This window comes from Delphinus delphis, chromosome 7 (genome assembly GCF_949987515.2).
Source record: "Delphinus delphis chromosome 7, mDelDel1.2, whole genome shotgun sequence".
Lineage (NCBI taxonomy): Eukaryota > Metazoa > Chordata > Mammalia > Artiodactyla > Delphinidae > Delphinus > Delphinus delphis.
In genome coordinates this window covers 8915322-8929221 of record NC_082689.1, presented here as the reverse complement: position 1 = coordinate 8929221, position 13900 = coordinate 8915322, and the positions used below count along the sequence as shown (strand labels likewise).

Genomic DNA, 13900 nt, shown 5'->3' with positions numbered 1-13900 from the left:
CAAAGGCATCCCAGGTGAGATAAGGACTGAGCCTCCAGACACCCTGCCCTGCGGATCTTCCCATCACACTTGCCGTAATCCTGGGTGGGTGAGAAATGGCCAACAGGACCCTTCACTCAGCAACTGAGGCCACAGGTTACACAAGAGAGTGAAAGAGCAGGGGCTGCCCTCATTTCTCTGCTTCCAGTGTCCTCCGCATGCACCCCCAGGAAGGTTCTGCAGGAATTAAGGGTGAAGGAAAAAGGATGATGGAGAATGAAGGTGGTGTAGATGGATGCAGGATGCAGGATAAAGGCAAGCAATTGGGCACCTGGCCCTGAAGCCTCCTGCCAGGGCCCAGGACACGTCGGAAAAGGAAGTGGGAGGAGGGAGCGGTGTGGGCAGGTTCAGTGGGGGCTCCAGCATTTCCAAAGAGGAGGGTATGAAGTGGGATAGAGGGCACGGGGAGCTTGTCTAGAAGATGCATTTGCCTGGCAAACACGGTTTTAACAAAGACTGTATGTTCTGGAGATGCTGGTCTTTGAGAGTCAGCTGGAAGGGATAAAGCAGCGATGGGGACTGAGTCCATGCCTGATTGGATGGATGGATGGATGGATGCGATGGATGGATGGAGTGAGTGAGTGAGTGGTTAAGGGAACCTTAGACTTCCCCAGGTCGGAGCAGCGCGCCCGGCAGCGGTCACTGCGAGCCCAGCTAGCGGGAGGGGGGCGCAGGCGCGCAGGGCGCCAAGGCCCTCCCTTGGGGGGGGGCGGGGGCGGGGCGGGCTAGGGGTGGGGTTAGAGAAAAGGACCCAACGCGATCCAAACTTCCGGTGCCTGCGGAGAACCGAGCGGCTGTGGTACAGATAGAGGCTGCACAGAGAGTGGCTGCACGGCCGGAGGCTGCAGGGCGGACGCGCGGCCGGGCGCAGCCATGGTGAAGATCAGCTTCCAGCCCGCGGTGGCCGGTATCAAGGGCGACAAGGCCGACAAGGCTTCGGCCTCGGCCTCGGCCCCGGCGCCCGCCCCAGCCGCTGAGATCCTGCTGACGCCGTCTCGGGTGAGAGGGACGGGGGGGTCGAAGCGCGCCTTGCCGGCCCCGGCGACTACCCGAGGCGCATCGGGACCCCGGAGTCTCGAGCGGAGCGGGGGTGGGATTCCGGAATGGGTCTTCCATCCCAGAATGGGCAGGGGCCTTGGGTCCTGGCCCTCTGCGGCAGCCGAAAGCATAAGTCTGAAGAATGGGAGGGTCTCCGAGTCGATGGTCCCAGGTGAGGAAGCGCTCAAGGTCTCTTCCAAAAGTGGACCGAGCCCTAGGCGCCTGGCCCCAGAATAGGGGAGGGAGCTGGTCCGGAGAGGTTCGAGGAATGTCGGTGGGGGTATGTGTGTCTGGTTCCAATCATGGAGGAGGGGCCGCGGGTCGAGTCCCCAGGTGGGGGATGGGAGGAGGGTTGGACATTGTTTCCCCAAAGTAGGGCGGTGGGTTGTGATTGGTGGGGAATGGGGAGAGGGGCTCTGGTGCCAACGAAGGGGGCGGGACTATTGATTGCGTCCCAAACGGGGGACTGCTGGGGCCAAGGGATGTGCTGTTGGTCTGCACCTGAATTGGTGGACCAGAAAGTGATGATACATGAAATGGAGATAAACCAGAATCTGCCTGGCCGCACGTCCGGGGTTCGAGATTCGGGGTTACGAGGCTGGGTGCCCTGATCCCACCGCCCCCCCTGCCGCCTGGGCCTTCCTGCCCTCTTCCTTCCTCTCCCGGCTCCCTCGCGCACTGGGCTACCCCCTCCACTCCGCGGTGCCCTGGTGCCCTCTAGCACCCAGGCTGCGCTTTGTGGAGGCGGGCCTCGGTGCACCCCGCCCCCTCCAGCGGCCTCCCCTCCTCCCCTTTCCCTCCGGCCTGGGGGAGAGGAGGCATTTCCGCCGTGGAAAACTGTCTGAGCTGCGTGGAGTCCGACCGGGGGAGGGCCCAGAGGGGGCAGGACGCTTGGCGGGCAAGGAGGGGAGGGAGAGAGAGCTGGTCCAGCCTGGCTCTATAGTGTCTCGGCAGAGGTGTCTACGCTGCTTCCACGCGGCCGTCGCTCCTGGCGTTCTTGGGGCGCACCAAGCTCCCGTTCCCCCCCCCCATGGGAAGTCTTCCTCAGCGCCAAGGCCCCTCCCCAAGTTGATGGCTCAAACTAAACCCTGCTGGGGGGGGGGGTATGGGAGGGTGGGTGCTTCAGGATGACCTGTGCCCTGGAAGAGAGGACACAGGAGAGGGTCCTCAGAGGTGGGTGTTATAGCCAGAGCAAAGATACCTAAATGAGGAATTCCAGGAAGAGCCTTGGCACGCTCCCCTGCCCTGGTGTGGTCGCTGCAGCATCAGTGACCCCCGGGGCTGGGTTTCCAGGGGGTGGGGTGCTCTGCAGCCGCCACCAGAGCAGCTCCATCATCTTCTGATGCTTAGTTGGGGGTGGGGACACTTCATATTTGAAACACTTCATATTTGAAGGCATGGCCTGCAGCTTTAAAAGTTTGCAGGGGGCCCTTTAAACCTCCTTCCTCCCTTCCACTTAGCCCCTGGAGGGTGCAGGGCTGGGGGCCCAAGGCAGCACACCCACTCCTGTCTTCTCCCAGCTGCTACTCCCAGGGCCAGGCACCCAGCTGAGGCCTGGAAAACTGGACCCTGCCTCCAAAAGCTATAGGATTCGGGCAGGAGGGAGGACCAGCCAGACAGTGGAAGGATGGATTTCAAACCCACCAGAAGGTCTGCCAAATCTCACAGGAGTGCCACATCCTCCGGCAGCAGCCTGCTGACGGGTGTCAGGCGGGATGGCAGATGCCAGCGTCGCCTTGGCGGTAACTGACATCCAGCTTCTGGCTCCAAAGTCAAGCGTCCTCTCTTCCCCCTCATCCAGCGTGAAATGGAAATATCAACGTCTTCCCTGTGCTGTTTTCAATGGCTTCGAGCCTGCTGAGTGTGCCTCACCCCCAGCCCTTGTTAGTTGGGTAGGGTCTCCTGGCTGTCTTAATTGGCAAGGGGGAGCGATGGGGCCCCTGGAGGAAGATGAAAATCCCAGCCCCTTTAGGACAGATCTGCTTATTAGTAAACTTTCACAGCTCACTGGCCCTCAGGGGATCAGGGGAGGCTTTGGGGTGTCGCATGTTGGCTCTGCCAGTCGCCTAGTGGAATCGGAGCCTTGGGAAGAGAGTGCACGTCTGTGAGCCTCTTGTGGCCTCTCCTGGCCAGTGGGTACGTTTCCCCCACATCCAGTGCCCCACGTAGAGCAAGGCCCCCCCATTCTTGCCTCCTACGTCGCCCAGTGAGCTCAGCAGACGCCCAGCATTCACAGCAGCCCAGGACCGCATCGGCCCGGGGCGAGCGGACTGGGAGCCCCAGGAGCTGCTTCAAGACAGGACATTTGGGTTTGTCCTGCGCTGACGGGCCTGCCGGAGGAAAGCGTATCAGAAGGTCTGTTTCGGCTCGGGGTGACCCTGGAACCCTCCTTGGTTACTGAACTGGACTCGAAAATAAGATTTAAAGCCCTGGAAGGACCACTCGATGAACAGATGAGTTCACGAGTGCCTTTCACCAGTGAGCCGCCCTCTAGCTGTCCTAATAAAATTTCAACCTGTGTGCAGGCCCCAGGGGCCAGGGTAGGGCGGCAGGAACACTCTCACATTGGGCCTCCCCCTGCTTCTGAGTGAAAACTGAAACAAGGAGGATTTTGTCCTCACATGTGCCGCTGGAAGGAACTGCCTCGGTGGCCAGGAAGGGATGGGTGTGAGGGTCCAGCTGCGCCTCCAGCTGCCCCCCCACCCATGTGGTGCTTGCCTCCCAGATGATGAGGGGCCTGCGCTGATGGGCAGCTGGCAGCAAGCCAGCCTGGAAGGTGGGCTGGACGGGGAGCACCCCCTCTTAGTACGCTCTGGCTGGATTCTTCCCCTTTGGAGGCCCGCTGGCCTGCCCTGGGCCTCTCAGCCCAGTTCCCCTCTCCCTACGATCTGCCTGTGTCTTTGCTCCCCCATGTGTGTGCACGCGAACACACACACGCACACACGCACACACACACACGCGCGCACACACACACACACACAGCCAGGTGTGGGCATGTAGAGACTCGAACAGTCCGGGCTGGGGGCCTGCAAGGGGAGAGAACCGTGTTCAGTACAGTCATCTCAGCGCTGGAATTTTCTCCTTGGCTTTTGCTTTTGATTAATGGCCCCTGTGTCACCCCCTCCCCCGGCCGCATACCTGGGGATCAGATTTCACTTTCCTCGTCCTGGCCTCAGGTCCTGGGCAGGAGGGAGCTGAGTCTCCTGGAGCGGTTGGGGGAGGGTCCCCTGCCGGCCAGGAGGGTGGATCGCAGGGCTTGGCGTCCTCCTGCCCCAGTGCCCCATCCCCGCCAGCCCTGCGGCCTGGGCCAAGAGGACCTTGGTGAATGGGCAGTCCTGCCCTTTGCCCGCCTGCCCTGGGCCTTTCCTGAGGGACTGTGGCGTTTGGACTTGTGCCGCAGTGACTTTTCTGCTTTCTCTCTCATTTCCCTCTTCTCTGTTCTCCCCGCGGCCCATCCTTGCATGTTTCAAGGCTGTCAGCAGATTGCCACAGAGGATGAGTTTCTCTTACCATAAAAAAAAATGTTTATGGTAAGAGCAGGGAAGTGCAGCCCCTGCAGTGTCTCTGCGCTGTGTCTCCCCCAGGAGAGCCCTTCCAGCCGCAGCTCTGCTTCTCGTCCCCCCAGCCTTTGTTCTCTGGGGTCCCACCTTGACTGTCAGGTACAGAACAGAAGAGGGAATCTGCCTGGCCCAGCCAGGCAGAGCAGTGCAGAGGGCTGTCGGGAGTGTCCTCGGGGTCCGTGCCCTTCCTCCTCACACGGCCTGCACTGTGGGCACCGGTGGGTCCCAGGGCAGGAGTGGGTTTCCCTGATGGCAAGTTCACGATGCCTTATCAGCATTTACCCAGCTGACGTCTGTACGTCTGAGCACAGCTCTGCGTGCTCCGTGGGCAGAGGCCCAGTCCCCCCACCCCTGCTAGGCTTCTGTCTGTCTGTCTCTCTCTTTCTCTCTCACTGGTGCCCTTGCCTTTGTGGCCTGCAGCCTGGGAAAGAAAGATGCTGAGGAGGGGGCACTGGCGCTGGGGAGGTGAGGCGAGACCCGCCCCCAGCCGTCTGCCCGGGCCTGCTGTGGCTGCATTTCTGGCTCCCCTGCTAGCCGCCTCCGAGCAGCCTGCAACTGTAGTTACTCTGCTTGCGGTTCATTTCGACATCCTTACCGAGGGAAGGTAGCTGGGGAGCTCTGTCCATGAGCCCTGCGGGCCTTCTGAGTTAATGCTTAAGTTGGCTGGGTTCCCCCTGGCTCTTCTGGCCCTGGCTTTGCCTAATCATTTAAGGAGCTCCACTGCAGGCTCCGTGAAACAGGCAGGCCTAGGCCTGGGCGCCTTTCGGGTCCCTGGACATGTGGCCCACGTGCCCCACACGAGTGCATGGCGAGGCCTGTGGCTCAGGAAGCCCTGTTGCCATGGAAGCAGTATTTTTCTACTTTCTGGAAGCCCCCAGATGCGTGGCTGTGGGTAACTGCTCCGTGGAGGGGGGGCCTTCTCCTGGGGCTCCAGCATGACAGGTGAAGCAGCTGGGGGCTTCGGGAAGCAGGCCCCTCGGCTGTCATTCCTGTCATTCTGGGTGAGCTGCGCAGCCCGGATCCTAAGGGGTGAGGCCCCAGGTTCCAGCCCAGGCTGCTTACAGGCTCCCCAGAGGCCTCTGAGGGCTGCAGCTCGGGGCTGACCTTTCAAGCACTGCCAGCGAGGGCAGGATTCAGGGGCCTCCCGCCCACCTGGGGCTTTACGTCCCGGTCCCAGTGCCTCTGTCTCGAAGCCGGGACACCAGCAGCCTCTGGTCCTGCTTTCCCTTCCATCCCTCCTGCTCAGCCATGATGCTTCTGGGGGTTTGGCCTCTGCGTGTCAGGTAGGGAGGGGTGCAGGGCGTGAGCCATGGGTGTGCCCTAGAGGGGTCTGTAGGAGCAGGATAGGAAGCCGTTGTCCACAGCTCTAGGAAAGGGGAGGATCCCCAGCCTTCACAGGCACACCCACAGAGACGTGTGAGGACACAGGGTGGGATCCAGGGGTCCTGGCTGGAGACTGTCCTCAGCCACTTGCCTCATTTTCCTCTGGAGCCGCTCCCCACTCTCCGTCCTCCCTGACCACCTCCCCACCTGGGGCAGCCTGGCCCCCCTGCCCGGCCCCTCCCCCAGGCACATAGAAACACCTGACCCAGCCGGGAGCAGAAAGGAAGCTATAAAACTGGTAGGCCTCCCCTTGTCTGTGAACCTCAATTGTGGAGCTGGCCCTCGGGCTCTTGCTTTGTAGCCCATTGACTTTTTTTTGTTTTCTGGTTTTTTTAAAAGCGGTTCTCATAAGCTTGCTTTTGCTTTTCTGGTTTGCAGGAGCAAAGCATGGCCACTGTGCAGCCTCGACAGCTGGCTCGTGGTGGCCCTAAAAAAAAAAGAAGGAGAGCTTTAGCTGATAAAGATCTGCTATTTTTATCTACCACTTTATCCTTTACAAAGGGCTTTCAGGGTCTCTGTCTCCTTTAATCCCAACAAAACCCTGTCAGGAGGAGTCTGTTCACATTTCACAGGAGGACCTGCAGAGGGTTGGAGGGTCCGGAGGCTGGGATGTTCCCCACGCATGGATCGCAGCCCCTGCTGGGGGCCTCTGGGTCCCTGCAGCCCCACTGGTCTCGCTAAATGGTCTCGCTAAACAACAAATGTTGTGCCTCCAGGGCAGGATTCCCAGTGGGTGTGGCGCCTTTCTTCTGCATCACCCACCTTTCCTTAGGAGCCACTGAGGATGGCTGGAGCCCCTGGGTGGCTTGTTCCTGGAGACACTGGCAGAGCTTGGTCATCGGGTCGCCCCATCCTGGGCTGATCCTGGGAGCCCGTTGGAAAGTCAAAACGCTTGCAGTCCCCCACCCCCTCCCCCTGGCAGCTGTCCCTGGAGGCCCTGTGAGCAGTGGCCGCCCAAGTGTGCTAGTGACCCTGGTTATTGTCCCCAGGGAGCCCCAGCGTGCCGAGGAGGTGCCATCCAGGGGGGTGGTCTCACCAGGTGCTTCTCTGGTTTCGATCGCAGCACCCCTGCAGCAGGGCCAGGGTGGGGAGAGGCCCCAGGCCTGCAGATGGCCCAGCCTGTGAGGGGGTATGGGATGGGCCGGGTCACCTCTCTATCCTGTGTCTCCATCCCATGGTGCTGGAGGCTGGGGGCCACTGGCCTGGTGACACATGTGCCTCGTGATGGGGGGGTGTGTCTTTCGGGCATTTTCTACCCTTTTCCTGAGGAAAGGGGGTGGGGAGAGGGGAGCGCTCCAAGCAGGGAGGCATCACCCCCTCTGATGGGATGCCCCTCTACTCCCTGAGGCCCAGGTCCCACACCCCCATGTGCCCCAAGCACAGCAGGCCCTGCACCCCGCCCCTACCAGGCTGGGCCCCCTGTGTGCCCTGAGAATAAAGGCCTGTCTTGGCTAACTTGGACCTGCATCATGTCCCCACTGCCGACCTCCCGCTAAGCAGACGGTTAGCGGCAGGGCCGGAGTGAGAAGGCCCAGGCTCCCTTCCTGCCCCCCCACCTCTGCCACAGCTCCTTGAGGTTGGCAGGGGCACTGGCCTCTACCCTCGCCTGGCTGCATCCGGACACCGTGGAGGAGGGATTGAATGATGGATCCCAGAGGCAGAGCCGGGCCTGGGGCTCTTGCAACATCTCCAGGGTGAAGGAGGCCCGGGTTAGGGCAGGGGTGCCGGGGAGGAAGGGCACAAAGACGCACGATGGCCGAGCTCACACAGCTGGGAAGAGCCCGAGTCACGAGATTCTCCGTCCAGCGCCCCAGGGAACGCAGGGCTGCTGAGCCTTACACACGCCCCCGGCCACTGGCCCAGACGTGTGTGGACCGGAGTTGGGTCCGCTTGGCTTGCTGCTTCTTGGCAGTCCTGCAGCTACTGTCCCGGACCTGAGCCTGGAGGAACCTCCTGCCCTGGCCTGCCTGCCGGCAGCCACGTTCCCCTCCTGGCAGAGGCTTCCGGAAGCCTCCAGACTTCACCCTGTGGGCCTGCTTCTGACAGCCTGCTCGACACCAGCGCCCGTGTGATGCCACCGCCGCCCCGGCAGGCTGGCCTCTGCCCGGGGTGGCCGGAGGGTGCGAGTTCCCGCGCCCAGACCCTGCGGGCCTCCCAGAGCCCTGTCCCCACTGGTCAGTGACCGTTTCCTGCCACAGCTTCCTTGGAAGAGCCCAGCAGGCTCCCCACCCCCGCTGTCCCCATCCCGGTCCCTCTGGGCACTCCAGCTTTCAGGTGGATCTTGTCACTTCCTACCTCCGAAGCCTTCCTTGGTCCCCACTGCCCAGGGCAGCGGCTCCCTGCCTGCCCAGTCACTCCAGTTCCTACAGGTTCCTAGGCCTGGCTCAGTCACCAAGGCCATATCTGTGCTCCCCCCGCCTCTACATTTGAAAGAATCTACCGTGGTCACAACTGGTATAATGAAGGGGACTAATGGCGTGGGTGATTCAAAACACGCTTAGTCCCTGTGGGTCCAAGGTGGGGCTCCGTTTCTCTTTAGATGGGAACAGCTGGGGAGTCCTGGTAACGCTTTCCTTTCCTTCCAGAGACGATGCTCTGTGTGTCCTGAGCGTCGTCCTCCCCTCCCTTTGCTCCAAGGCTCCTTCCCAGCCGGCAGAGTGAGGTCTCACTTCCGGAAAGGGGTGGCAGGGATTCCCAGGGGTGTGGGGCCACCACGGGGCTGACCCTGCACTGCTGTCCACAGGAGGAGCGGCCCCCCTACCACCGCTACAAGAAGGGGAGCTCTGTGGGCGGCCTGTGCTACCTGTCGATGGGCATGGTCGTGCTGCTCATGGGCCTGGTGTTCGCCTCTGTCTACATCTACAGATACTTCTTCCTGGCTCAGGTGAGGTGGGGCGGAGGGAGGCGGGGCCTTGGAGAAAGAGTGGCGTTTTAGAGAGGGCAGGGCAGGGCGAGCGTCTGCCGTGGGTGTGGGCCGGCAGGATCTGGCCCTGTGAACGGGGGAGAGGAGGGGACAGCAGGAAGCCCTGGACACGCCCCCTAGGTGGGAGGGTGACCGGGCAAGCCCAGAAGACCTGCCTCCTTCTCCTCTCCGGTCTTGGTCCGGGAGACAGGACCGGGTCCCCGTCCTCTGACTGCCATGGGCTCCGGAGGCGTGTCCTTACCTAGCTCTTTGGTTGCATCTGAGGCTGACAGGGAGCTCTCCCAGGAGCACAGTCGGTGATGGGGGAGCCGGGATTGGAATCTGGGCTGTGAGGCCCGCAGCTCCTTCCCACAGCGTCACCCCAGGGCATTAGCACCAGAAACTCAGGTGCAGCAGACATTGGAACTCTGCGATCCCTTCAGAGCCTGGCCCCTGTGCCCATGGATCTCGCTCTAAGGACCTACATTCCACGCGTGGACATTTGGGCTATAAACCATGAAGGGTGGAGGGTGGCTTATAGACAGTCATCTCCACCTATGATCACACCCTGGTTATCTGCTCACACAACCAATCTGGGCACGAAGCTGGGCCAAAGAACTGGTCGTGGTCACAGCAACCTTGCGATCAGCCCAGGCCTGGGGAGGGAGGCAGGGCCACCAAGCTCTCAGAACTGAAGGTAGTTAAATGAAAGGTTGCTTAATAGAATAACCATAAACAAAACGAATGGGGAATCTCGGTGACAAAAAGGTTGGGAATTGCCAGTCATTTATGACCCAAGTGACCTCTTCCCACCCTCAAGCATTGGACTTTGACTTTGTTGTCATCCAGTTTTTCTACAGTGGAAATGACTAAAGAGTTTGCAGTCCATGTGACCTTACCCTTGACACCTCAGCTCCCCTCCGTCCACGGCCTGCTTCCCCACCTGTTCCTGGTTGTCACTTTCTGGGGCCTTTTCCTGTTGCGGCTGTGGCCCTGCCCTGGACCTCCCCTCTGATTCCAGCCCCCCCTCATGCCCTCTTGGGGTTCCTCACCCCACCCCAATTCCCAGGGAGTAGGAGAACCTCAGAGCAGCCTCTGCGTCTACACCCTGGGACAGTATGATTCCTGTGTGATGATTCATCCTCCCGGGACAGCTTACACTAAAACAGACAAAGGGGTGTCTGCCCATCGTGGGCCGGACCTGGAGGAGGCCCTGGAGAAGTAGGAGGGGCCCGCAGTCCAGCGATCAGTCACGTAGCCTCGCTCACGCCAGGCTGCCTCCCTTCCCTTACTGATGGAGTGATTAGGCGTGCCCCTCACATAGGGGACACCGTGTTTGTGTAGGTTTCTCGGGAAGCACAGGATCCAGGGAAGGTGGTGGGTCCTTGCTTGAGGTTGGACACGGTGCCACCAGAATCTGATAACGGCTGCCTCTCAGCTCCTGCCTCCTCCCTCCAAGGTCTGCAGGGCCCCGCAAAGGGGGCAAGAAGGGCGGGCGAGCACCCCCTGGTGGTGGCGGAGGGTGGCACCCTGCAGGGCCCAGCCTGTCCAACCCAGAGTCCCCCTGTTTGCCCCTGAGGACAACCCTCCGACCCTAGGCTCTTTCTCAGGTGTCTGTCCCCCTGCTGGTCTGCCCCATTTCACAGCCATAGACTCATGGACTCGGAGGCCAGAGGGGCCTGAGAGGTCACCTTGTTTTACAGATGGGGAAACTGAGGCCCAAAGAGGTCGTCCTCCTAGGAACTGGCAGACCCGGCTCACCCTCCCTGACTCCCCATGTTTCTTGGTTTCTCCATCTGTGAAATGGGTGTCACAGACCCATCCTCCCTGCCTCCCCAGGCCTTCAGAGCTGGGAGTGGTTGGGCAGGCAGCAGTGGTCTCACGGAGGGCGCTGTGTGACCAGACTCTCTCCCTCCCTCTCTCCCCCCGCCCCCCTCCTTGCTCAGCTGGCCCGAGACAACTTCTTCCACTGCGGCGTCCTCTACGAGGACTCCCTGACCTCGCAGGCCCGCACCCGCATGGAGCTGGAGGAGGACGTAAAGATCTACCTCGAGGAGAACTACGAGCGCATCAACGTGCCGGTGCCCCAGTTTGGGGGCGGTGACCCTGCAGACATCATCCACGACTTCCAGCGGGTGAGGCCGGCCAGGGACCCGCGGGGGGTGGGGCGGCGCGGCGAGGGGGCTGCCACGAGGAGGAACAGGTGTGAAAGGAGGACGCCCACGCCCCTTGTACAGACTTGGAGTACATACCGTGTAATATAAACCATGGAGTAGATATCTACGGTTTAGGTCAATCAGGGATTTAAAGAGGCCGCTTTTATCATATACGTCATGCGGTTATCACTGAATGTGAACTAGTCACGGTTGATTTTCTCCTTGGCCACCTGCCAGCTGCGGACGCTGGCTGGAACAGGCGAGGCCAGTGTTCCTTTTTACTGAGCTGTTTCCGTGTTGACATCTTATCGAGATGCAGCACCCGGGGTTGGGAGGGGCATCTCTCACTGAGGGTCCAGGCTGTCCATAGGGGTGGTGGGACCTCCCAGCTTTGGTGAGATGCACAGGGGGGACGTTGCCCTGAAATTCAAACCTCGGCTGTATACCCCCAAGAAGAATCCTTGTCACAACCGAAGCATTTAATAGTGTTTTCATCTAGTGAGTGGAACCTTCCACAAACACAGGCTGGGAGAGGAGCGGGAGAAGGGGTCCCCGCCCCGGTGCTGAGGAATCTGGGTGCGTCATGGGTGCGGTGGGGTTCGTGCCTCATACAGCCCTCCGGGGCCAGTCCCTCACCTGCGGAGACTGACGCGGCCCCCTCTTCCTGTTCAGGGTCTCACTGCCTATCACGACATCTCCCTGGACAAGTGCTATGTCATTGAGCTCAACACCACCATCGTGCTGCCCCCTCGCAACTTCTGGGAGCTCCTCATGAATGTGAAGGTGAGCAGGGCCCCGGAAGCATCTTCTCTCCCTTGTCCTCCCTCCATGAGACAAGGGAAGGACGGGGGGCCTGGGCGTTGCTGTCAGCTGGACCCAGCACCCCAGGTTGGTGCCCCCACCTCCAGCTCCCTTCTCCCACATTCAGAGTCAACACCTCTCCTTTCTGCCCCCAACCAGCCTCCCACTTCTGCCTCCCTCACTTGGGAAGAACCCCAAGACCAGCTTCCTTAGTGTTCATGGCCATGCGCCACATCGCCCCATGTCAGCAGTGCAGGGAGGTGATGGGGGCCCTGCCCCCGAGGAGCGCTCTCCCTAGGGTGGGAGACCAGACTCGCACACACGTGACTCACGGCAGTGCAGGTGCAGGTGCAGAAAGTGCCTAGGCACGTCAGAAAGGCGAGCCATGCGGCCTGTGGATGAGGGGGTGGGCGTGTTGGATGGGCACTGCAGGCGCTGGGGGGGCTCGGCTCAAGCTAGCAGAAGGAGGGAGGCGAGCGCAATGGGCAGTCGGGGACCGAGAGCGGCGAGCCCTGGTACTGACCCAGTGCCGTGGCCACTCCCTTTGCAGAGGGGTACCTACCTCCCACAGACGTACATCATGCAGGAGGAGATGGTGGTCACGGAGCATGTCAGTGACAAGGAGGCCCTGGGCTCCTTCATCTACCACCTGTGCAGCGGGAAGGACACCTACCGGCTGCGGCGCAGGGCCACCCGGAGGCGTGAGTGGCAGACTCCACCCACCTTGGCCCCTGCCCTGAGCTCCAAACCATGGCCACCCTCTGGCAGTGCCTGGCAGCGTAGCTGGAGACCAGCTGTCAGAGCTCAGATTGTAGCAGCAGTAATAACAACTAATGAGCACGTACTACGTGCCAGGCACTGCTTCACACTCTTTTTTTTTTTTTTTTTTTTTTTTTTTTGCGGGTACGCGGGCCTCTCACTGCTGTGGCCTCTCCCGCTGCGGAGCACAGGCTCGGCGGCCATGGCTCACGGGCCCAGCCGCTCCACGGCATGTGGAATCTTCCCGGACCGGGGCACAAACCCGCGTCCCCTGCATCGGCAGGCGGACTCTCAACCACTGCGCCACCAGGGAAGCCCCCTGCTTTACACTCTTTATGTCCTCCTAAGAGAGTGTAAGTTACCATCATCCTCATCCTTGTCATCATTATTCTTGCCGCCCCTTTTAAAGATGAGGAAATGTACAGAGAGGTTAAGAAGCACCTCTGAGGTCTCACAGCAAGAAGGTGGCGAGTTGGGAGGTCTGACTCCAGCTTTTGAGCTCATGCCGATGTACCGCGCTGTCTCTGCGTGAATCTGGGTTTCATTTCCTGGGCCTCCTCCTCCCCGGCCCGGGTCCTGAGGCCCTGCTCAGGCTCTGAGGCTGGTGGCCTTTGTGGCCCAGACAGTTCTAGGCCAGGACACAGGCCTCACTGGGATTTCTCTGTTCTCTCCCAGGGATCAACAAGCGAGGGGCCAAGAAATGCAACGCCATCCGCCACTTCGAGAACACCTTCGTGGTCGAGACGCTCATCTGCGGGGTGGCGTGAAGCCCCGCCCCTCCCTCCAGGCCCCGCCCCTTCCCTCTTCCATTTTCTCTTCTGGCCGTTCTGGCCCTTCCCCTTGCTTAGCTTGTACTTTGGACGCCTTTCCATGGATGTGACGTGTCTTCCCGTTTCTCTCCAGCCCTGCCCGCCTCCCTGTACCAGAGCTGTGACCTCTCAAGGCCTCACCCTCTGCTGACCTCCTGAGTCTGGGGGATGGAGGGGACACCCCAAGATGGTTTCTGTGACCACCATCTTGAGGTCAGGTCCCCGGGGGCCTGGCCCACAGCTGCACTGGCAGCCCAAGGGGGAGGACTGGAGGGAACGGCCAGGCATGCTGGGGCTCTGGCGAGGGGCGGGCTGGGGGCGGGGGGGTGGAGTGGGGTTCAGGAACGTCTGCACAGCTGAGAAAGGTCTGAGAGGCTTCTTCCCGTGCACAGCACACTTCCACTCCTGTCCCGGGCCTGAGCTGAGGCTGGAGGGAATGTACCCAGGGGTGGA

At 61.0% G+C, this 13900-nt stretch overlaps 1 protein-coding gene across 1 annotated transcript; it reads left to right on the top strand.

Annotated features, from left to right (window-relative positions):
• The first annotated feature begins 786 nt into the window (after positions 1-786).
• ITM2C (integral membrane protein 2C) lies at positions 787-13887 on the top strand. Its single transcript, XM_060015954.1, has 6 exons — positions 787-1038; positions 8764-8904; positions 10869-11057; positions 11751-11861; positions 12430-12580; positions 13314-13887. Exons 1-6 carry the CDS (start codon positions 913-915, stop codon positions 13403-13405), a joined length of 810 nt encoding a protein of 269 aa, XP_059871937.1. The 5' UTR covers positions 787-912; the 3' UTR covers positions 13406-13887.
• Positions 13888-13900: the final 13 nt, after the last annotated feature.